Source organism: Podarcis raffonei, chromosome 7, assembly GCF_027172205.1.
Source record: "Podarcis raffonei isolate rPodRaf1 chromosome 7, rPodRaf1.pri, whole genome shotgun sequence".
Lineage (NCBI taxonomy): Eukaryota > Metazoa > Chordata > Lepidosauria > Squamata > Lacertidae > Podarcis > Podarcis raffonei.
Genome location: NC_070608.1, coordinates 47,304,497 through 47,330,247, shown reverse-complemented (window position 1 = coordinate 47,330,247; position 25,751 = coordinate 47,304,497). Strand labels below are relative to the sequence as shown.

At 41.8% G+C, this 25,751-nt stretch overlaps 1 protein-coding gene and 1 long non-coding RNA gene across 11 annotated transcripts in view; one reads left to right on the top strand and one right to left on the bottom strand.

Annotated features, from left to right (window-relative positions):
• LOC128417589 (uncharacterized) overlaps nucleotides 1-25,751 on the bottom strand; it is a 50,362-nt gene that overhangs the window by 12,535 nt on the left and 12,076 nt on the right. The gene's annotated exons all lie outside the window — the stretch shown is intronic.
• DLGAP1 (DLG associated protein 1) overlaps nucleotides 1-25,751 on the top strand; it is a 300,538-nt gene that overhangs the window by 265,642 nt on the left and 9,145 nt on the right. For all 10 annotated transcript variants that reach the window (XM_053396460.1, XM_053396464.1, XM_053396455.1 and 7 more), the window contains 4 exons: nucleotides 7,318-7,691; nucleotides 10,532-10,620; nucleotides 19,685-20,103; nucleotides 24,480-24,571. In XM_053396460.1, the coding sequence (XP_053252435.1) occupies nucleotides 7,318-7,691; nucleotides 10,532-10,620; nucleotides 19,685-20,103; nucleotides 24,480-24,571 (974 nt within the window). The remainder of the gene's footprint in view (nucleotides 1-7,317; nucleotides 7,692-10,531; nucleotides 10,621-19,684; nucleotides 20,104-24,479; nucleotides 24,572-25,751) is intronic.

Sequence of the window (25,751 nt, the reverse complement as noted above, 5' to 3'; positions counted from 1 at the left end):
TTCTGTTTAATATGTAAGGCTTGACTCAATCTGTAAAGAGCCACAAACCAAGCAGTAAAGACCTCCTGTAGGCTTTCTTTTCTCCTTTTGTTCAGCAAAGATAAAAGGAATTGCTAGCTTGAGAGACAATGTAAATTCTCTTAAAGTAACAGAATCCATCTCACACTGATGTGATCCCAACCATTTAGGCCTGTTCAGGAAATGGCAAGTTAATCATGATGCTATGTACTTGACAAAATGTATTCCACTCATCTGGGGAACATGAAAGGTTATAAATATATTTTCGTACATTGGGACTATAAGAAGCGATTTTCATTCCTATTGTTTGCAGTCAAAATATTGTAACATGCCACTCTCATGTAAGCTATTTTAGTACATACTTTACATTTTAAGCTTACATATATTCTTAGACTTGTCCTGTGGATTTCAGTATAACATAGATACCGTAGTTCTAAGTAACCACGCTTAGCATTGCAGTCTAAAATGGCTTACATAATTTGGAAGACATTTTTCAATGAAGAATAGTTAGAGTCTGATTATAAACCCAGTGATCTGTCTTCAAAATAATGACAAAATATTACAGGTTCAACTAAGCTTGAAAAGGCACATTTAAATCTGTATAAATGTGAAACCTCTCCACTGTGAGTTAAGCACCATGATCAACAACTTTACTATCATGTCTTTTTTACATGCTTTTTTTTACAAATTACTTTACTACCAGTTAAAAACAAAGAAATGAATTTTTGTTCGTTGTTTCTGTTAGGATACCTAACTTGCCACTAGCCACTGTGGTGTTCTTGGGCAACATAGCTCATACATTCATACTGGATTCTTACCATTATTCTTTCAGTGCAGCTTTTATAAATGCTATGGAACTAAGCAAACATGTTGTTGTTAATTCTTTATCCTCAAAATAGCACCTGCACTGAGATACTAGTATAGTAATTTTTAATCGCTTCATTAATCACTTAAACAGTTAAAAAGCCAGGCAGTTGTCCAGCTATGAAGTCTTTAAGCTGTTGACAGGCCCGGAATAATTCAAGTAAAGAAATGTAATCTGAATCCCCATAATAACATACAAAGTGAGCCCAGGGCTTGACTGTGCACAGTATGCCCTAGAATCAGCACATTCTATGTCTGAAGTCTCACATGCAGTGAAACTGTCCTTAGAGAGACCTTCACACCCCATTACATGACCCAGGCCAAATACATTTCTTTATTGTGTCCAGGGATATGTGGCACTAAGCAGGGGAAATAGAATGCTTTTCACTTAGCTCATTTGTTTAAACCACAAGCTTGGCCTGGCAGTCTCTCAACTTTCATGTATCCCAGGACCCCCTCCCCCCCTTCCCTTCCTTGTCTTAATCCTTTACTTTCTAAAACAATGAGTGCTACTGACTTGGCATTAGCCAAAGACTTTAGACAATAGGTGTTTGGTATCCCTGATTTATTGGAATGGTTTTATCTGGGCCCCAGGGTGATTGTAAATGTATTGTCAACAGGACTCCTTTGGGGGCAGATGGTATTCAATCTGATAGCTAGGAATTTGTTGCCCTGGCAACTATTTGCAACTTATTTTTGTGCCATCAGGACTCATGATTACATGTGCATGTTTCTTATTCAGGAAAGGGGAACAGGATTGCCTACAAAAATTAATAGAAGTAGTCAAAAAAAATCTTTATAGGAGAGATGCTGTAAACATTTTTTTACCTTGCAATACATTTTTTTCCTTTTTCAGATACGCGTCACAAGGGAACTTTGACTTGAGAACAGGCAAAATCTGTTTTCCTAATATTGTCTCAATTCTTTTCTTACATTTGTTTCATTACAACGTCAGATTATTCGTGGCACAATTGGAGTAATTGCACCTCAGCCCATGGCTGCAAGAGACCCCCTAGTCTGAGCTTTCATTTTTAAAAATAAATAAAAGTAAAGCAAGTCTCTAGCTCTTCCAGAAGGCAAGTTATGGATCAAAAATAGAGATAATATTTTCCTGACCTGAGGAACACAGGTTTCCTATCGCCTTCTTGCCTTGCACCCTGATTGGCTGTGAAGTAATCCTCTCTTCTTTTCTTTGGAAGGAACTCTGAAATGAAGATGATAGATGATAGATAGATAGATAGATAGATAGATGATAGATAGATAGATAGATAGATAGATAGATAGATAGATGATAGATAGATAGATGATAGAGATAATAGTTAAGGTAGAGCCCAGTTTGTTGCACCCTTAAGACTGTTCTTGTGTGTTAGGTGTAAATGAAAGGGGACAGAGAGAGCAGCCACCTGGAAATGCACCTGCATTTGCATGTTTTTGCAAGTGATTTCTTTCAATGTGAAATGTATAATTTAAGTGTATTGTAAAAGCAGGATGGAAGGAGGCATTCCAATCACATTTGATTTTACAAGTACTGGATATGCATAAATCAATTTAAATGTTTGTATGAAAAAAGCCTAAAGTATACTTCAAATTGTGTTTTACTAATTAGCAGAAGTTTTTCTTTTTTAGAAAAAGATATGGTATTGCTAGTTTCAACCCACAGTCCTTATCTTATCCACATATACTGAGTTCATAGAGGCTGCGAAGCTGGCCACAGTCAGAACCCAAGTGAAGTCTTGATGGACATCTCTGAGGAAAGGATACCAGCCTAAGCTCACAATCAGGAAAAAAGTTGTGCTACTTCCAGCAACTGGAAATCTGAACAGGAGTATAGATATGAATTAAGGAGGTGATATTTACCTCCTCTGGGAGATTTTCACTGCATTTTAAAAAAAATAATTGTTATTGAAGTTTTCCTTGGGGTTTTCACTGCATATCTCAGCTGCTTACAATGCCTTTCCTCCTGCATATTCTGCCTATCATAATGATGGGCATATTGAAGGTTTAAAAATATTGGAGTTAATGTTTCTAGACTAGTTTCTAGACTAGTTGAAATTATTTCCCATTTATGTTAATGTTAACTATCATCCAGTTAAGGGAGGGGTCCCATAGTTTTCACCCCTTGGGGCTGAGCTGTTTTGTTCCCTTAATGGCCTGTCCATTGCCTAAGGTAAAGGACCCCTGGCCATTAGGTCCAGTCGTGACCGACTCTGGGGTTGCGGCGCTCATCTCGCTTTACTGGCATGACTAAGCTGCTTCTGGTGAACCAGAGCAGCACACAGAAACACCATTTACCTTCCCTGCCAGAGCGGTACCTATTTATCTACTTTGCACTTTGACGTGCTTTCGAACTGCTAGTTGGGCAGGAGCAGGGACCGAGCAACGGGAGCTCACCCTGTTGCGGGGATTCGACCCGCCGACCTTCTGATTGGCAAGTCCTAGGCTCTGTGGTTTAACCCACAATGCCACCCGCATCCTATGCCCATTGCCTAGTCCTAGGCTATAACCTCAGGAGGAAGCTAGCCTGACTATTCCAGGAATTAGAAGTAGGGGGCAGATGTACAGCCTACCCCTCCCCCCATCACCAACTCATAACACTATGTTCCTGTCAGTCTTATTTTTCAGCATCACCCAGTTGTGGAGTAACTACATAGTCTGTGACTCCATTATCATATTTTTTCTTTGCTTCCTGTAGAATGTACAACATGCTGAGACACACTTACCGTGCAACCTTTGTTATTAACTCTTGTTATTAACTATTAAGCGAGCCTGGAAGTAGTTTGCTCTTTCGCTTCCTTCTGTGCTTTATGGTTGGCACTCCTTGTTTTAAATTCCTGTTCCATGACTAAATGCTTTGCAACCATTAGTTGCTAAAAGAAACCCTCTCCCCTCTTTCCGTTGGGATAAATATTCTCCCATCAGGTAATGGAAGTGTGACAAAGGTTCCTTGTTAAATCAAAGCTAATTGTTTACATTGTCTTTCTTAATAAAGCTCAAACTGGATCTTTGAGCTATGAAGAAGGAAGAATCCTGGGCCAACAGGAATCTCCCCTCATGCTCAGAGTGCAGGGCGAGGGGGCAGAGCTGGCAGGCATGGGAGCAGAGGCAAAGTCAAGTGTACCCCTCTCCCCTTTTCAACATTTGAAGGGCTGTTCCTAACCTCTTTTATCATTGCAACAACCACTGAAGCAGACTGCTGACATTCTCAATTTATTAATTAGGAGATGAAGCAGAATAGTGAAGAATTGCTTAAGGTTCTTCAGTTGGAGGCCATATACCAAATTGAAGTGGAACCCTGAGGCTACCTGTTGTTTCTCTGCTGAGGCTACCTGTTTCAGCCAAATCAGTCTGGCTGGCATTTGTTTTGACCACCGTTGCCACCGTCTTCTCCCTATCCCGGGCAGTGATGATGTGAAACTCTTTATTCTTTGCAGACTGCACATTGCCTTGCAGGACTTGGCAACTGCTGTTGGCCCAGAAACGTAAAGTGTCAAGTTATCAAATCTTTTCTTCTTTTGGTCTCTGTGGTAGAACTCCTATTTTTTCCTCAAAATGTTGCAGTTAACATAAAATGAAATGCCTTTTAAAGAACCGACATGTTGCCATGTCTCAAGTTGCTAGGCTCTTGGAGTGTTTGGAAATAAAACTGAAGCACGCAGTTCACTGGCTCACCACGAACACTTTAAGACCTCCAGTTAGCGCTGACATTTAGAAGCATGTGCTGAAGGCCGTGTCTTTAGCTTTGTTTTGTTGTAGTTTCAGCAAAGGAGTGGCAAGTAGTTTACATCATTTCCAGTAATGAAGAGCCTGGGGCTCCCCCCCCCGCCCCACCTATGATTCGCAGCCTGCCTGCTTCTGCTGTTGGTTCAGTCTGCACAAATGTGACTCCAAGGAAAGAAAGGTTTTGCATTAACTGTTTCAAACAATCTTTCCTTTGTGCCTTTCCCCTCCCTGTTTCCTTGTTTTAGCATGTAAAATTTATTGAACATATTATTTATGAAAGCTAATCCATGCCTGATCATATCACTGAGAAGCTGTCTGGAGAATCTGTTAGATTCACCTTTTTCTGTCCTTTCCTTGTATTCTTGTCATGATAAATAATAAATTTATAAACCAGGAAAACACTTTAGCAGGAGGAGGTGAGTTCAAAGCCACGTTTTGGTGAAAGATTACTGTGGGTGAGAGAATGCATGCTAACTGCTAGAGTTCAAGGTCATCTTCTCTACTTTGGAATATTTGACCAAGGCTTTTGTTGTCCAGGGCAGCTGTCTACCAGCTCCACCTGGTACGCAGGCTAAGACCCTACCTGCCCGCAAACTGTCTCGCCAGAGTGGTGCATGCTCTAGTTATCTCACGCTTGGACTACTGCAACGCGCTCTACGTGGGGCTACCTTTGAAGGTGACCCGGAAACTGCAATTAATCCAGAATGCGGCAGCTAGACTGGTGACTGGGAGTGGCCGCCGGGACCACATAACACCGGTTCTGAGAGATCTGCATTGGCTCCCAGTACGTTTCCGAGCACGATTCAAAGTGTTGGTGTTGACCTTTAAAGCCCTAAACGGCCTCGGTCCTGTATACCTGAAGGAGCGTCTCCACCCCCATCGTTCAGCCCGGACACTGAGATCCAGCGCCGAGGGCCTTCTGGCGGTTCCCTCATTGCGAGAAGTGAGGTTACAGGGAACCAGACAGAGGGCCTTCTCGGTAGTGGCGCCCGCCCTGTGGAACGCCCTCCCATCAGATGTCAAAGAGATAAATAATTACCTGACATTCAGAAGACATCTTAAGGCAGCCCTGTTCAGGGAAGTTTTTAATATGTAACGCTGTACTGTTTTTAACACTGATTGGGAGCCGCCCAGAGTGGCTGGGGAAACTCAGCCAGATGGGCGGGGTATAAATAATAAATTATTATTATTATTATTATTATATGTTGTGGAAGATGAAAATAGAAGTGGAAGGAGCATAATGTGGGAGACTCTTCAGAGAGTGCAGGAGACATTCAGAGAATGGAATTCAAAAATAGTCTGTATTTGGCCTTCACCTACATGGCATATTTTGAGTTGGAAATGAATATGTCTTTGTAATTAAAACAAATTTATGGTAATTTGCCTCATCTGCATATTATTTATACCCCGCCAGATGGGCGGGGTATAAATAATAAATTATTATTATTATTATTATTATTATTATTCAGTTACAGCATTTAAACCACAGTGGTACCTCAGGTTACATACGCTTCAGGTTACAGACTACGCTAACCCAGAAATAGTGCTTCAGGTTAAGAACTTTGCTTCAGGATGAGAACAGAAATCGGGCTCTGGCAGCGCGGCTGCAGCAAGAGGCCCCATTAGCTAAAGTGGTGCTTCGGGTTAAGAACAGTTTCAGGTGAAGTACAGACCTCCGGAACGAATTAAGTACTTAACCTGAGGTACCACTGTATCTGCTCACATGACTGAGGCCAGGTTGGTGTAGAATTCTAAGCCACCACACAACTCACATGGAATTATGCATCTAAAGTTGCAATCCTGGACATATTTACATAGGACTAAACCCCATTGAACTCAATGAAACTGACTTATGACTTTGTATTTATAGGATTGCAATGCTGATAGCTTTTCTTCATAGTGCTCCATGGCTTGAATCCTGTTTTTGCAAGTTAAAGCATGCCACATTCTGATAGTCCTACAGCCCCTTTCCCCAATAGTGGATTTTCCTGTTAATTCATTGCCCAGTGTTCAAAAGTACTGATATGTCGCAATTTGTGTAATGTGTTATTTATGAATATGCAAGACTTAATTTTCCTTTTCAGCAATATATATAGATGATGTCTATCTAAATTTAATTTGCATGCAAAAGGTGTAAATGCTATGGTTCAGAGATGGGGAATCGGTGACCTTTCAGATGCTATTGGACTACAACTCCCACAATTCCTGACATTTAACTAAGTTCTTTTCTGCTAGGTCTTTAACCTAGTAATATCTTGGACTGGCCAATAAATAAGATGTTTCATTTCTAAGACTGCAATCCTATTCATGTCTATTAAGAAGACCCATTGAGTTCAGCTGACTTGGAATGAAGGAAGCTGGAGTCCAGTGACATCTAGAGGGGCACAGGTTAGCTACTCATAATCTAGAGGAAGGATTTTAATTATTTCAGCTTTCTTCCTTTCTTAATATCAACCAATTATATAGGAATACAAGCAGCTGCTAAACCAAGGAAATGATGTGTCTGTCTTTGGAACTTTTCATATGGTCAGATGCAAAAAAATAAAAATAAACCTAGGAATAATTTTGTTTCTTAAAACTGAATAGCAAAATTCTTTCTGATGTGAAGCTTGATTTCTTTGAGTCAGTACTGTGGGTTTAAAATGAAGAAAGAGAACAAATAACTAGCACCTTAGCTTGTCTACCTACATTATGATTTGTTTTTCTTTTGTGTAGTTTCCTCTTGCATTACCACTTATAAGAAGACGCCACCTCCAGTTCCACCAAGAACCTCCACCAAACCTTTTATCTCCATCACAGCCCAGAGCAGCACGGAATCTGCTCAAGACGCCTACATGGACGGACATGGGCAAAGGGGAGATATTATCAGTCAGTCGGGACTTAGCAACTCTACAGAAAGCTTGGACAGTATGAAGGCACTGACAGCTGCTATTGAAGCAGCTAACGCACAGATCCATGGCCCTGCCAGCCAGCATATGGGCAACAACACTACTACTGTCACCACCACCACCACTGTTGCCACTGTTACTGCAGATGACAGAAAGAGAGATCATTTCAAGAAAAACAGATGTCTATCGATTGGAATACAGGTACAGATATAATGCAGAGGCTTGCACCGTAACTGGTGGTGCCATTATTTGCTCTCCTTTGATAATCCTTTTCTATTTCTGCTGTATTTTACATAACCCAAATAACTGCATCTGACATTACAAACCTTCAGGTTTGATTAGCTAAACTTTAAGCATATAAGATGTAGGGATGTAGTTCTGGGTGTGTGTATATATATATATATATATATATATATATATATATATATATATATTCTGCTTATTTGAATTAGCACACAGAAGCCTAAAGCTCTGATTCATAACCCAGCAGGAGTCAGGAAAGCATGAATGAAATGAATGAAATCACTGAAAGAGAATGTGTAAAACAATGATTTACACTGCACTATCACCAGAGCAATGTTTTCAGCCAGTTTAGCTGAATTGTCACTGCTTATTCATGCATCACATAACAACTGTTACTCACTTGAATGCAGCAGCATTGTTCCATTTAGCTGTTAAATCAGCAGGGGAGGTCACAAGGATAGGATCTGTCTGATTCACCCTTGTTTAAAATAAATTAAACTTTCATCTGATCAGGGTCCCTTCCAACGCTTCAGTTTTATGATTCTGTGAAATGTGCAGGGACTAGCATTCTCTCCAAAGTGGCCAGTAGTAATGTCAGATACAGTTTTCACCTGGGGATGCTTTCATATACGGGACTCTTCCCCTGCATGGTACGGTTGTAGTATTTTATTCATTCATTCTCCCCCTCCCTGCCTCCAATTTTGCATCCAAAATAACCTTGTATTAGAAATTAGGCTGGGAGAAAGTGAGGGAGGGCTTATCCATGCTTACATTTCCTCTGGTTTGTGATTTAAAGCTCCACGCCCAAGCACCCTTTTCTTTTTTCCTTTTTTGCTCTAGAGCTTTTCCCATGAAAACTCACTCTGTAAAGCTCAGCAGAGCAAATGTCAGTCCACAGAAAACCCGAATTGACGTTTGCTCCAATTCAAAAGAGCAAGTTTTCACGTGAAAAGCTCCGGGGCAAAAACAAACCAAGAAACAAAAACCTGGAAAGATCAGGGCAAAGGAATAAGTGTGCATAAGCTCAGAACCAAAGTCAATCAGTGAGTTTCATGGCTTAGTGAGGACTTGAATCTGGTCTCTCCAGTTCTAGTCTGGGACTCTAAGCACACTGGTACAGTGTGGTTAGGGTCCTAGCTACGTTGAAGAAGAATTCTGCTTCCTTGGAGAAGCAACAGTTTAGTGAGCACAGTAACCACAGGACTGAACAAAGTGGGTGCTGAATGGTGCCCACTTTTAAGGATGTGTTCACTGTAACACAAAAAGGGTGATCTTGTTTAAAAAGAGAGGATTGGATAGATGGAACATTAAAGGGACAGATGGTTGGGGTAGTGAACTGTCCACAGGCATCACAGCACAATTTTACCACTGAAGAGTGGCAGGGAGATCACAGGGGTCAGAATTCACAGCTGGATGACTGAGGGAACTGTCAGCAGATGACTCATGGGGAAAGGTGAATATGTGTCTCAGGAAATGTAAGTTTAGACTTAATCCAGTTGCCAGTAGAAAGGGACTTGTTGGAAGATGCTTTTTAAACTAATAATTCTCATGTTAACTAATAACCAAATAAGGGTGTCAACTTGCATTAGATGTGATAAATAAACACACAATTCCAGGCCATTTGCAGAGTTCCAGTTAAGCCAAGCTTTACAGTAGCACACAAGTGACAACACACTGGAAATAAGGAAGTAGGGGAAAAAACTCTATTGCCATAAAAATAGCACAGCACCAGCCCTCCTTTCATTAAAAGCAGTCAGTTCCCAAAAGCCTGTTGGAATAAGAAAGTCTTCACCTGCCTGCAGAAGGACAACAAGGAGGGAGCCAGCCTTACTTCTCTAGAGAAAGCAGCCACTGAGAAGGCCCTCCCAGACTTTGGAAGCAGCAGAGTGGAGGAAATAAGTTTTCAGAAAGGTACTGAGCAGTGTAATGCTTGGTCACTGTTTTAAGGATCCTGCTACAAGTTCTGTACAGTCTCTGAGCAAATTTCGTCAAGAGACAGACCAGTAATGGGTCTGGGTTGTAGGGGTCTTTGGGCAAGGCATCCTGAGCTCAGTAAGTTTACCTCAGGCATAGGCAAACTCCGGCCCTCCAGATGTTTTGGGACTACAACTCCCATCATCCCTGACCACTGGTCCTGTTAGCTAGGGATGATGGGAATTGTAGTTCCAAAACATCTGGAGGGCCAGAGTTTGCCTATGCCTGGTTTACCTCATCACTGCCAATATTGACAGCTACTGCTCCTCCTCCTCCTCTTCTGCCACATCATTTCTGTCACATGCTTGCCTGCCAGAGCAAATGAGCACTTCAACAAACAATACACAGGGTAGTGATATACTATCAAAATGCGAAGTGTGACAGAGCAAATGATCAAGCAGGCAGTGTCAGCTACTCCTCTTTTTCCTCACTGCTGTTATTTGCTTCTTTACTTCCTCTTGGTCAGAGCAAGAAGCAGGTGAATGCACAGGTTGCAAAGGTGAAGCCGGGGGGCAGCAGTTCCATTGAGCTCTTGTCAGTAGGGCCCTGCTGTGGTGTCGCCTTCAGCAGGTGCCCAGCCATACTGCCTCTTGACACAGATAAGGATAATGAATGAAGATGCTATTGGATCTTCTGGAGGTGCTATTGGAGCATGACAAGGAAGGCCACTCCAAAGTTTTCATAGATTTCAGCTAATCTGATACAGAAATCATTAAAAGGAATTGTAACGATGCTTTGTGGGAAAAGTGCTGAAAGACATTAAAGCCCTTGAATAATAATATGCACATGCCATTAATTCTGTTTGCATTTGGTTATTCTATTAGGTTGATGGAGAGGAATCTTCTAGCTCAAGCGAAAACAGAGCAAGCAGTAAGTTCCAATCCATAGGTGTTCAAGTAGAGGAGGAGAAGTGGTAAGCAAAATATTAATTTGATATTTTACAGTCCACTGTCTTTTCAGTAATATTGATGGTGTGGGAAGCAATTTAATGTTGGTGTTAAATTACACAAACACACTAATCAACTGTGCTTTCATAAGACGGTGGGTTTCTGATGGACATTCTTTAATATGTGCATCCTTGGCAAAAACAGGTAGTGACATGATCCTATGGTAAAATAAACAAAAACACAACAAACATAATGAAAGCCCACTGTAGCCCTTCCCAAATGAAATCTATACCATATTTTCCCATATATAAGATGAGGTTTTTTAATTAAATATATTTATCAAAAATTGGGGGTCATCTTATATACAGATAGTGCAGAGAGGAGATGTTTGATTGGTGGCAGCCGTGAGTAGGAGATTGTAATCAGCGATTGGTTGGGTGGTTGGTGGCCTGCTGGCGATTGGCTGCTGCTGCAGCAAGTGGACGGGTGATTGGCAGTTGTTGGCAGCGAGTGGGCAGACGATTGGTGGCTTTGTTGAGGTGATTGGCAGTGGTGGTCAGGCACGTAAACAATTGCTGGCAAACCCATCCCCCATAAAGCTCAACAACTCTGGGCAAAGCTCCCCCCATTTCCTAAATTCGGAGTCCCCAAAAATAGGGGTTGTCTTATACACAGGGGCGTGTTATGCATGGAAAAATACGGTACACACACACATATCACTTAGCAGTATGATATGGGTTATGTCACCCCTTCTTTTTGTCTTAGAGCGGAAAAGAGCAAATAAGGTTGTGCAGCGTGCAACATTATAGGGTGTTGAGAAAGTGGAAGTGGATAGAGAGAATCTTTTCTCGCTCTCCCATAATGTTAGAAACTTATTCAAGGAAACTAAAGGGTAGGAGATTACAAACAGGGCAAATAAAGTACTTCATCACAAATGGCATAGCCAAGCTATAGAATTTGCTGCTACAAGATGTGGAGATTACTACTACCTGTTAGAAGAGCTCCTGACACTAACTTGGGTGGCTTTAATGGGGGATTAGATATATTCTTGTATGAAAATGCTATCAGTGGACACTAGTCATGGTATCTGTCTAGGATCAGAGGCAAGTATGCCTTGGAAACTAGTGTCTGTGGGGCATGACAGCAGGAAAGAGCTCATGTACTCATGCCTTGCTTGTGGGCTTCCCATAGGCATTTGGTTCTCCGCTGTGGGAAACAGGAAGCAGGACTAGACAGGCCTTTGCTCTGACCCAGCAGGCCTGTTCTTGTGTTCTTTGTATTGCTATTTATAACATTTTAAGTAATGAATTCAAGAAGCGAGAGTTGCCTTTTGGGCCCTTTAAAATGATTTGTTTTTGTACAGTCTCTTTAAAGAGTTGTGATTTTAGATAGTGGTGATAAACGGGGGATTTAGTGCTATAATTAAGCACAGAGACAAATTGTAACCAGCCATGTACTTCCATAAGGGAACTACTGATTGATGAGAGACTGAAGCTGGCTTGTCAGAAGATGAGCTCCTCTAGTACACATAGAGCTTATCATTGCCACTTAGGTGTCTCATGCATTTTGTTAGCACAGCAGAATGAATTTAAATCACTGTCGCTTAAAATAATAGACTTGTAAATGGAATGTATTTTCCTTGCCTCAAATCTAACATGTGCAGGCAGACACAGTGCAAGGCCACTTTGGGTGCATATTTAATAAAGGAAATATGTTAGAAACCCTCGCTGTTTCAATACAGTCATATATTGATCAGGTAGCTTGTCATTATGCACAAAGTTGCCAACAGGGACTTGTTTTGAGTCAGCATTTAGCTCCAGAATTTGCTTTAAGTGTTGGGCATGTGCAGAATTCATGTGCACCTCCTGCCCCAGTAATGACAACCAGACTCCATCAATATGGGTCCATAGAGAATGGCTTTCAGGTTGCCTTTGGTTCAAACACAACCGTGTTTAGAAAATCACTATGTAAATCACCAAACAGAAGCAAGGGAGGAAACAGGTTACTGTAACCAAGGCGTTCGTGGTCTAACTTTAGGGTTCAGGTAGGTAGCCGTGTTGGTCTTATTTTAACTTCAGGGTAACAATGTTTGAAAATTAACAAATGCAATAAATTCACAGGCTTTGCCATTTTTAGCTTTCTACTTGGTCGTCCCCTGCAGGCTGCCTTATCACATCTTCTTCTTAGCCTCTGTTCTTCTTTTGAGTAATTTCAGCAACATGGTGTATGTTCGTTCTGTGGCTTTGTACATTTCCCCTATCCCTTTTAAGGTACTTTAAGTGTAAGTGTAATGTCCATGCAGTGGAACACTGCATCAACCCACATGCACCATCACACCTACCTTGTGTATGACAGGATACTGTTTACTGTACATACGACTGAGCACTGAAGTGCTTAAACAGAAATGTGGGAGGTTCCCAGTGCCAGCCCAATATATTTTGGCACCTGAGATGCACTCCAAAATGGCACCCTCCTTCCTGCCAGGGAAGAAAAGTTGAGGGAAGATTTACATTGGGGAAAGAAAGATAAGCATCAGGATCTGCTGCCCTGGTGGACCCTGATGCCTGAGGCAGTCTATTCAGCTTGCCTCATGGGTGGGCCGGGCCTGGAGGTTCCTGTGTTACCAAGCTTCATCCTAGAAATGAAAGTATTTTAGATGCTACAGGCTAGCCTACACCTGGCTGCCTAAAAACTGATTCCTAAGTCTATATTTTGAAGATGGTGTGGAGGTGATATAATCATGAGTTGATTCCACCCTTCCACCTTAATTTTCATATATTACAGATGAAAAACAAGTTTTTCTTAGCTCATTTTGACTTTCCCTTCCCCAAAGTAGTACATAAGAACATAGGAAGAGCCTGCTGGATCATGGCAATGACCCATCTAATCCAGCATCCTGTTCTCACACTGACCCATTAGAGGCCGGTGAGAAGACTGTAAGTAGGACATGAGAACAACAGCACTCTGTCCGCCTGGGATTCCCAGCAACTAGTATTCAGAGACATAGTCATATAACAGTCGTGAGTTTGCTCTAGACTTCCTTTGCCATGATACACAGCCTTTTGCTGAAGGCAAGAAGAAGAAAAGTAAGCCTTAAGAAGAATTGGTTAAGATGAGTATAGCAAGCTATATTGATGGTTAAAAAAAGAAAGAAAGAAATAATGGATTTCATTTATATTCTCCCATGCCTCCAGTGCTGGAGGTGTACATAGTTCTCTCCCTCACCACAATCCTGTGAGGTAGATTAAGCTGAGAGATAATGGGTGACTCATGGTCATCCAGTTACCTTCATAGCTGAGTGGAGATTTGAACTGTGGAGGGGATTTCCAGATGATCTGTTTATTGAGCATTCATTCTGTTTCATTTGTGTGTAGAGGTTAGAGGGCATTTCACCAGATTCCCAGTGCATGATCCCATCATTTTCCTTCTCACAAAAGCATCTGATCTTTTGAGGAAGCAGGTTGGTCGCACAAGACCATCCAATAAATTATAATGGTGACATCTCAATAAATTTTAATTGTGCACCCTGAATGTGATTAGAACCCACCTTAAAATAGCAACTGTCTGGAAGTTCCCTGAATCTTCCCAGACCTAGTCTAACACTATATAATCACTACATCACAGTTTAGGAAACATATCTTTTCAAAAGGTAAGCAAAAATGTTGGTCATTGTATGATCATCCACATGTGATCATGTGGGACTCTCTAGATTTCTTCTTCTTTTCTTTTCTTTTACTTTTAGTTTTCTTGCTGACTCCTTGTTATGTTTTAATATTTTTTTTATTTAAAAATTAGATGGTTTGTTGGTTGGTTTGTTTTTAAAAAAACACCTTGCTTGGGACAAAAGAACATCTCTGATGAAAAATGTTGGTAGTCTTCCACTTAACAACACTTACATGATTTCCTGCATATACTGATTCAATCATAAGAGTAAATCTGTCAAAATGTGACCTGTTACCTTCTTGCATATCACCTCTTTGTTGAAACTTGTACGTCTGCAGTCTGAGTTCATTAGATGATAAATTATTTCTACCAGCTACAAGTTATCTGGATATAAATACCTTCTATCAAGTTGCAGTCTTTTCCCACTGCCATGTATTTCAGGGAAATAAGAGCTATCTCGACACTTGAAAGTGTAAACAATTTAACAGTGTTTTACCAGATAAATTCTTTTTTAAAGAAGTCTGTGAAAGTGAGATAGTCATGACTAGCTGGTACCATATTTTGAAAGGAGTTATTTACAGCATACCCCGTATGTACTTTTGCACTGACAAATTTATCTATTTATTCCATTCATATCCTGCTTTCAGCTCTCCTGGGCATTCAAGACAGCTTGAGTTCCCAGTGACCCTCAGTGCTTCCATTTCAGTGGCACATACTTCCAACTGACTGTGCTTAGAATCACAGCACGGCACCCTGAACCAACTGAACTATCTAGGCTGAACCCTAAACACAGTCCCAAAGGTTTCTAAGGTGCTTATGTGTGCTTAGCAGTCCAATCTTAACAGTCTAGTCCTCAAAAGTAAGTCTCAATGATTTGGTGAACGTACAAGTAGGTATGTTTATAGTATATTATTCCCTGCTTGTTAATAAACTGGGTCACACAGCTGAGGATAGAAGAGGTAAACCTCTCCTCCTTGCATGCTCTGATCCTGATAAAAAATCACATATACACATATCACATGAGCCCTTTATTTTTATTTTTAAAACACACACACCTGCTGGTGTTTTTAATTCTGCATTTAGCATCGCATCTAGTTTGGCCCTCAGCTCCATCAAATGAAAGAACTGTAGACATCTCAGCAGCTTGCAAATCTTTCACCAACTGAAATTTCCCCAATAAAAAGTTTTGCATTACCTGTTTTGTTTCTCTCATTATCTGGTATCAATCCAGCAACAACCGTCTGTTCTAAGTAGTAATGAAGCAGGCTGATCCTACCCTCCAGTACAATTCCTACTTGCCATCTGTAAGATCAGTTCAGTTCAAATGTATTTGTTTCAGCTATAAGCCATAGCCAGTTTACATAAATTTGTACATAATTAAAATTTCAAGGTAACAAGATAAACAGTGTATAATTAATACAATCAAAACCATCTGCAAGTTGTTCAGCACCTGTTGTGCAAAGGAAAATCTCCTTTGACTAAAAATGTAAACAAGGTTCTCAAAAGGGATACAAAAGGAGAGGCAGAGAACTGAATACATGCAAATAAACCAGCGGCTGCTGTTCAGAACAGACGCTGTATTGTGTTGTGTACTGGTTCAGCCAGTCTACGGTTTCATGGTTTTGTGCACCTTAGGCCAGGTAACTGTCATAGTTCTCTGAGGGTGTAATTATTACACCTTGTGCCTGCAGGGCACAAATGAGCACAAAGCGACTGAGGTTTAACGCACGTAAGCAAGGAAACTGAGGGACCTTCCCCTAAGAACTATTTGTGTGCTGTTTATGCCATGGCTAGCTCCAGCTTTCAGGGGGACCTGGCTGACCCCCTCTACTCCCCATCCCTGCTGCTGGGCGCATACCCCCTCTCCCCTTCCCCTCCTCCTTGCAGAGCACCTGACCGTTCCCCCTTCCTCTTAAAGAGAGTGGAAGACTGGACTGTGATAGGCTTATTAGGCAGCCCAGCAGTGAGGTGGGATGCGATGGGGAACGTGGCAGCAACAAATCCCAGAAAAGCCAAGTGCTAGGCTGCTGTTGCATTCTACATTAAGCAGCCACTTCAATTCCCTCACCATTGGCCTCAGCGCAGGATTGCTCAGGAACAATTCTAGATCAGGGAGCAAGTCATTGTGGAGCAATTCAAATAGCAGCTTGTTGTAAGTAGCAGCAGCTGTCTGATTCTTATTCAGCCGCTCAACTGTCTTATTCTTTAGCCATAAAATGGCAATAACAGTGTAGGATGGCCATCTTAGAAGTGGCTGGAGGACTGCTGTTTTCTTGGAGTATAAATTAACGAGCAAAGAAACTCTGAACGTTATGGTTGCCAAGGCAGTGCATCTGAAGACATTGTCATTGAGCTCCCATTCCTTTGAACTATTTAGCTGTAATGATGTTTCATTAATCTCCACTGTAGATCCTTGCTTCTTTTGAAGGCATATATGTTTACACAGGCCAGTGCCAAGAGTAGTCCACCCAGCAAGGTTGCACCACGGAGCTGTCTAAATAAACATAAAGGAACAAAAAAAACTAGGTCACTCATTATGTGCTGAACAGAAACTTCTTTGATAATACTAATTTAGCCTTAGAACAGAGTGAGAGGGTGTATCCCTAAACTTTAAAATGCAGTGCCTTTGGCCCTGTATCACCCCCTCCTTAAAGCAGAGCTTTATAGTTTCACAACTGAGTTGTTGTGTTTGGTGAAAAATCAGAATGGCCAGTTCTGCAATGTACATGCATGTATGCCAAGAAAGCAGCCCCCAAGACCTCGTTCCTATGTTGTTTTTCAAAGACGATTACTAACCTCTGTAAGAATAGGTGCTGTGAGAAGGAACCCCTGAGTGGTTTACTCAGAAACTATGTGTTTGAACTTGTCAAACAGAAAGAGACTGCGAGATATACAACGGGGGGGGGCACAAAGAGAGTTCATTTTACGTGAGAGGCATTGCATGCACACCAATTCTTTTAAGACTACTGTTATTAAAGAAACATAATTGTTCACTGAGTTTTCATGCCACCTATGGATCCTGGGGAGGAGGAGGGACTGCAGTGTTAGAGGCACACCACAAATACGAGCTACACGAAACAAAGAGAAGCCTCCTACGCCAAACCTGCAGCATGTCTGTGCAAATGGAAGTTACATAATCTATTTTTGCACTACTTGACATGTGCTTCAAAGCATGCAGCAGCATGATAAAGGCTTCAGTCTATGCTATTGAGCAAAGGGGGGCGCTGAGTTTGTGTATGTCAGATACATTTATTCTGCTGAAAACAGCTTTGCTGCCAGAGATTTCCCTTGTCTTGTACAATACTGATCAGTAACTCCTTCCTTCCTACCACCATGGCTCATTGCTCCATGTTTACAACAGCTCTAAAGATCCACATTCCTGGCCCCTGCTCTTTTGCCCTGTGAGATTAGCGTTTGAAGTCTGCCAATATTGCTTTTCATCAGCAGGATGAGTGATGCCTCAAAGGAGGCAAGGCTTTCTTTTGGGCCTGCTGCCACTTATCATTGTACTATTTCTCTAGAACTAAACAGCCAGGTTATCTGTAGCTTATCAGCACTGCCTCTTTGTCCCACCTAGGCCAGCCTAGAATTTCTACATAGAGCTAAAACAAGTTGAGAAGGAAGAAACATGCTGTACTTCCATGTCACACTTCTCCTGTTCCAGGTGAAAATGGCCTGTTCCAGGAAAACTTACCCTTGTTTTGTACTGCAACTTTCTTCTCCTTTTGAATATGTGATTTAAATAAGGGCAAAGGGAAGAAACACATTCTATCTACTATTGCACTTCACTGAAATAAGAGCTATTTCGGCCTTTGGATAACTTCGGTACAGTATTCAAATGAAAAATGAAAATGAGCAGAGGTGCTAGTGTTTCTTCTGTGCCCAGAACCAAACAAATCACTGCAAAGAGAGAATGTTCTGTGTAAGATGCCACACACTCAAATCTAACACTTGGGCTGTCAGTAAAGTCAGAGTACTTTATTTATTTTTAGAACTTATATCCTGCCCTTCATCCTAGGACCTCAGGGTAGGTTACAACAATAAATATATAAAACCATAGACAGTAAAGCAATAAAAACTATCAACGGTAATAAAATGAAAGCAATTTGTCAACACCTGGGATTTAGGCAGCCCCCCCACAGCATCAAAATGCCTGTTGAAAAAGGTGGGGCTTCAGCTGGCACCTATAGCTGAACAGTGTTGGAGCCATGGGAAGCCTTCACTAACCTGATGCCCGCCAGCTAGGGCTGATGGGAGTTGGTAGTCTCAAGAGATCTGGAAGGCACCAGGCTGCAGAAGACTACTCCGGGGGGAAGTGTATCCATAGAAAGGGAGCTATTGACTGAGGAAGTCTTCTGCACAGTGGGGTGGGGTGTGTAATCTTCACAGCTGTCATGTTGTACTAACAATGGCAGAGCATTCATGTGGGGAAGCAGGTCAGTACTCCAATTCTTGGCCGACTTTAGGAGAAACCAAACAGAAACCTAAGGTGTGGAGGAAGGTAGAAGATCCATGTTTTATCCTGGCAAAAGGTGTTTAAACCCTGATAAAATCCTACACACACATATACACAAGCTGCTAAGAGGAGTATCATCTGATATGCTGGGAGGTCCAGGAGGAACATCACTGTGACCAGACTGAAACTTACGGTACTTCCACACGAGAGTTTATTGCAGGCTCAGTGCTGCTCACGAATGCAGGACTTTTGCTGTGTTGACACATTATGTTCATTAAAACACTATCCCATATCTTTGTTCCCTCTTTAATCCGGATTTGCCATTTCCATGAAAAATCCAACATGTACAAACAAAAAACTAACATGGGAATGATAGATGCAACTTAAATGGGGAGCAAAGATGTGAGATGGCATTTTGATGAGCATGGTATTGTGTAGGCACTGCAGAAAAATTGAATGCATCAACAACACCAAGTCCACAATAAACTGCCGTGTAGAAATGCCCTTAGTTACATGTACTGCCTTTATTAACCAATGAAACAAATGTGCAAGATTATAAAAAGCTATGTACCTGTCTGTTCAAAAACTTCCACAAAATTAAGTCAGCCTGCAAATCTGATGAGATATCGATTCAAAAAAGCAGTGCATTTCTTTGCTAACATCGGCAAATCTACGTGTGAATATAAAGAATTTTAACATTGTTCTGTATTCTCACCTGTTTTTATCTATGTTGTCTAAGGGCCAGATTCAACCTCAAAAAGCTTCTGCTAGCGCAGTAGGGCTTACCCCTCTCCCCCTTTCAGGCCCCAGTTGGCTGGGGGGGGGCATTGGGAGAGACCACCAGAACAGTGCAAAGGGGGAGAAAGGGGGCAATTGTTTCATCAGGCAAGCAGAAATGCTTGCAGTGATGGAACATTTGTAACACCACAATGTTGAACTTCTCCCACAGCTTTTTATATGGTGTTGTTCAGTTTCCGCAGGTTCACGAGGTCAAACAGTGTTACAGCAGCCGTTCAAGCAGACATGGATTTCCATGAGAACTTTGAAATGTCTATGGACCCTCAAGAAGATAGTTATCCTGGGCAAATATCAAGACAGTACTCTCGAGATGCCAGCACTTCCACTGTAAGCATACAGGGCTCTGGAAACCATTATCATGCGTGTGCAGTGGACGATGACTTTGATGGAGATTTTGATCCTTCCATTTTACCTCCTCCGGATCCCTGGATTGACTCTATAACGGAAGATCCAATTGAAGCTGTTCAAAGGTCAGTGTGTCACAGAGATGGACACTGGTTCTTGAAGCTTCTTCAAGCAGAGAGAGAGCGTATGGAAGGTTGGTGCCAACAGATGGAGAGAGAAGAACAAGAAAATCACCTGCCTGAAGAAAGTAAGTAGTTCAAATACCGATATACAAAGAGACATTTATTCTGCCATTTCCCCCCATCTAAGTCTATCATAAGGGTAAAGAACATGTGGCCCTCTAAGTTGTTGCTGGACTCCAGCTCCCACCAGCCCCAGTCAGCCAATGGCCAGGGATTATGAGAGTTATAGTTGGAAAACATCTGGAGGGCAGAACATTCACATCCCTGGTCTAATGATTTGAATGTCAAAAACTTTTAATTCCCAGATATTCCTTATGGCTGCTGAAAACAACTGGGCATCAGCTTTGTATATCGTATTTCACATCTGTAACTAATAATGCAAATAATCTGAGGATTCATCTAGGTTCTTGCAGCACTCCAAGACTTGCAGTCTTGTCAAGAAGACCATATATAAATTGGAGAAAGTCCCACTAAAATTATATTATGATGGATATGAAATACAACATTGGGATTTGTTGCCTCTAAGTAGGTGGAAAATCTGGAACAATGACTTCAAATACTGTGTGTGTGAGAGAGAGAGAGGGGGGGGGACTTGTGAACATTTAAACCAGCCAGCAAATAAAAACCCAACACCTGTGCCATCACTGCTATGAATGCCCAGTTCTCAGTCACCTAATATGCATTGGCAGAGACACATGAAGAAGAGTCACTCTAGATGATGATTAAAAATTTCTGTCCCATTCTATCCCATATTTGGCATGCTAACAAAGTGGCAAATAACACCACAATGGCAGAAGTTCCAGTATGGGCAGGCTCATACCCCAGAGAGCCACTGACAGTCGGTGTACATTAGCGATGATACCAATGTGGTACCCTCAAGGTGTTGCTGGTTGTCCTTGCTGACCAATAGCCATGCTGGCTGAAGCTCATGGGAGCTGGGATCCAACAGCATCTGCCAGGTACCTTGGCTACAACTGGCATAGACCATGGAGCCGGATAGACGTTGAAGAGCTGCTTCCAAACAGTGTAGAGAATGCTGAGCTTGGTGGAACAATAGCCTGAATTGGTATACAGTGGTACCTTGGTTTTCAAACATAATCAACTCTTGAAACAGTCCGAAAATCAAGTTGTGGCTTCTGATTGGCTGCAGGAACTTCCTGCACTTAACCAGAAGCAGCGTCAGACATTTGGCTTCCGAAAAGCGTTTGCAAACCGGAACACTTCCAGGTTTGCGGCATTCGGGAGCTGGTTTGTTCAACAACTAAGCCATTCAGGAACCAAGGTACCACTGTAATTATACACTGCCCCATGTTCATATGAGAAGTGGTAGTCCTTGAGATACTCTAGCCCCAGGCCATACAGCTCACCATTTCAACTCCCTATCTGCTTATTATTATGGTAACCAATTCCTTTCTCAAGGAACCTGCAGGATTATGGTTGCTTGCCACAAGCACATTGTTTTGAAAGGACAGCTGTTTCTTAACCAAGGGAGCCAAATAAGAGTTTATGGTAAAGCCCAGCACTGACAGCTGAAATGTCTGTTGCTTTAAACTTTAGCAGCATGTGCAATTGCCATACAAATTTTGCTGAAGTTGTGGAGAGAGTTGTTAGTGGACCCACAAATGATTTTCACAGCTTCAGAATGTCTGCAGGTTTAACTGGTCAGATAATAAACTAATGAGAAAACTGCAGAGGCTGAAGTTTCCTCAACATCCTGGCAGCTGAGAGAACAGTTGCTCCCCCGCTCCTTAAAGTAAGATGATACAAGCTTTCCTCAGACAATGCTCCCTTGTACAGAACAGCTGTCTGGAGGAGAAGGCTCAGTCAGGGCTGCTTGACAGAGGCTTGTATGTTACATAGACACGTTTGGTATTATCTAACTGAGAACGACACTGTCAGATGGGACTGAATGTTTCTAGTTAGGAATGCAATTTGCTGCTGCACATAAAAACAAGCTAGACTGTCAGTGGCTTCAGGCTGTGTCAGTAACAGCAGGTGATATTTCTTTCGCTAATTATGCACAAATTGTATTATATTAAAATTTGCTGGTTTCCTCCAAATTCACTTATCTGTAACAGGAGCAGTAAGCAAATTAAAGCCAGGACTTTCTGCACAAACGATTTGAGTGCAGATCATTCTGTTAAGATCAAAACTGCAACATCTGTTCATGAACACAAATCTACCGCCTGGGATTTGTGTACATGCAACAGTGTGAACCTTTACAAATGATTGAATTAAAAGAAGGGATCTGTTCTTGATACAAGGGCATGCACACAGAGTGACAGGAGCTGCACACACATTTAAAAGCCGAAATCATTCTAATCGTCTGTTTGGTACAGAAGAGGGAGCAGGAGAGAAAGAGAGTTGAAAGTAGCATCCTGAGCAGCTGATTGTCAGGATTTCAGCTTTGTGTAAAAGGTGTACACACAGCCACACTGCTGGACTGGAAAGGAGAAAGCACAGTAGATCCCTCAAGCTTGAAGATCAGCCACTCAGTTTAGACAGCACTCATCCAGTTGGGCCAATGGTCTAACTCTGTAATAAGGCAGGTCCCTCTGTAAAGAAGAGCCTCAGCATTCATCTCAAAATCAGCTGGGATGTTGTCATAAACCAGTCATTGATCAAGGCATTCTTTCCCTTCTCCTGCTCTCTCTATGGTTTTGGAATAGATTATTCTAATCAAGATTATTCATTTATTGTTCAGTCAAGTATAACCAACGCTGCACTACCAAACAATGCATTCTCAAGCAACTTGTCTGACTGGTATGAACACCAGAGCAATTTTTGTTTTATGCAAAAACTCTCTCCCGAGGCAAAGTTGAGAGACAGCCTCCGTCCAGTTCCCCGTTATCCTGCCTTTCAGTCCTTGAGATGCCTTGTGAAGTGTCAGATGGCCCAGCTCCAGCTGAGGCAGCTGTTCTGAAGTAGAAGCAGTGGGAAGAGTTTTCATAACAATGGGAACCACATGAAAGCTCTCAGAATAACTCCTCCCCACTATTGAAGGCTCTTTTCAGTTGAGTGGTTTGCGCATTAGGATGAATAAAGGACTAGACACACCAAGGGGTACATTTTCAGCACAGTGCACAGGGAATTAGACACGCAAGCCTTACAAACAATAATAGTAGTGTGTAGAATACCCTGAGTGGCACAGTGGATGTATTCCACTTAAATCTTGAAGTTCACAGTTGTCCAAAGTGAGGGAGCAAACTGAAAAGGTCAGTCTCTTCTTGCATGTTCCTGAGGAAGGACTGTAACAGAGCTCCCTACTCATCGCTTCACACATTTAATATTCAGTGTTTACTCAAATTGTCCCCCAGCAGCTGATCTTTGCTACACTGTGCTTTCGATTTATGCTTGCATATTTAGTCTTACTAAAAGACTTACTGAAAGTACAGCCTAGCTTTGCTCTCTGTATTATGCTCTTTCTTGTTCTATTGCAAGGGAATACGAGAGTTTTCTATATTTGCAGCCCTGTGTCGTATTTCAGCTTAGAGACTTGGGGTTAGGCCGCACTGGGTGTAGACCCAGAAAATGTGGGGTACATATTTTGGGGTAAAATCAGCCCCTAAAATTTTGCCACTGTAAACAGCTGTGGCTGATGCAGTCAAAGGGTTGTGCCCCAGGATCTCTCTTGATTTCACAATCAAGAAACCTATCTATTGAACTGTGTGCCCCTCTTGCCAGCACAAGAGTGAAGTCCTCTAACTCTACCCCAGCATCTGCAGCAATTTTGCTGGGCCTTCTTTCTCTTCCACTGCAATCTATCTCTTACCAAAGGTGTGGTGTAACATCCCCAAAATACACTGCCTCAAGGGTTCACCTAGAATACTTGCACAGGCCGCTCAGCCCTAAGTACAGATGTCTTTGTGATTTCTTTCAAACCCAGTGGTGTACTGATACGTTCTGAAGTTCAGGAGCTCATCCTGACAGCCTCCATAGCCGCCTATCCAATGAAAATCCATAGCAATGTATCCAAGCAGAGTTCAAAAGATGCAAGCAGCTGTGCTGATCCATTATATATATCCACTTCCTGAAAAGCAGCAGTATATAGCATGAAAACCCTTTTTATTAGGATCGGCATAGCTGCAATACTATGCACAGTTAGCAGAGAATAAGCTCCATTTAATTTGGTGGTGGTGCCTTCTAAGTTCGACTTGTAAAATACATCAAGCTTTAACAAAAGATACTCAGCCAGCTGAAATGCAAACTTTAGGTTATAATTAAAAATTAAAAACAATCTTGCGAAGAAGCATTTGGATTTAAGCTGCTAGCATGGAGCAGGAGCCCCATCAGCTCTCCTGGTTCTCCAGAAAGTAACACCATTGATTCTGTGCTGAGAAAAGTCCCAGAGCTGCATTTCCCCATGTTCCACCCCTACTAAACCAGTGCTTAAATGTGGGGGTGTGACCAGCTTTTTCTCATGTTCTCTTTTCTTTTCAAGTTTTAGGTAAAATTCAAGCAGCAGTTGGCAGTGCACAGCTTCTCATGGCTCAGAAATTTTATCAGTTCAGAGAACTGTGTGAAGAAAATCTGGTATGTAACATGTATTACGGGCACCATTTCACCACCTTAACTAGATCCAGACATTGACACTATGTACAAACAAAGAGATGTAAGGGTTCCCTACAGCTTGTTATGTGTAATTTGATCTGAGCGCATGGCTTTCTTGTTGTTATCATTGGCTTTTTAACTTACACAGTGTTCTGCAGCCATGCTTTTCTTTGCTACCATGAAACCTAGGGATGCGCTTTAATAACAACAGCACGAGATTTTCCTTCCATAAAATTTGCCACTTTACACCCTCAAGAGTTTTCTTAAGCGGCATTAAGAACACCTTTTACTCTGTGTTCCCAAGTGACATTAGTTGTGTATCACAGCATTTCTGTGAGCAGTTGACAATATACGTGATGCAACATACCATGCAACAGAAATTCATTTGATTGAGGGCACGGCTAAAAGATAAATCTACATTTAAAGCCTGATGGTACCGTTTGGGCTGCAGATGAATTGCAGCAGTACATAAAGCAACTGAATTGTGTCAGGAGTTAGGGGAACACTGCTATGTGAATGTAAAATCCAAGACCCTTGATAGAATGGTGATAGTTGGTTAGCCTTTTTGGCTTTGAACTCTAGTGAAAATAGAATTATTGTTTCTTTTTTTGGTGGGGAGGAGCATAATCCTACTCAGCCAGCACACAAATAAAAAGGAACAAAGCAGGTCTACTTAAGGCATTTAGCCATTTCCTCCCCCACCATGGTGCCTGAGCACCAGGCGCCATGGTTCTCTACCTAGTCTCCATTTCCACCAGAACATTCTTCCCTAAGCAAGACTCTCTCACCATCACTGCTGCCATTTTTAGCCAATTAAAACACAATTCATGACTATCTAAAGTGATATGACGATGCTTTAAATGTATAGTGCAGATAGAGCCTTTTACGACAAACCTAACAGAAGGTTATAATATTGGCAAGTGGAGACACAGACACAACTAACAATATATTATAAATAAGTACAAAACCGTTGCCGAATCACAGCTGTAGAACAATAAAACACCAACATGGGAGCATGTGCCAAAATCACATTAGTGAAAAGGCAAATGAAGTATGGGGGTTTTATAAGTCTTTTTGAGCACTACAACTGAATGGGCCAACAGTACATCCCTTGGGAGGATGTTGCAGGGGCAACTGATGAGAAAGCCCCGTCCCTAGTACC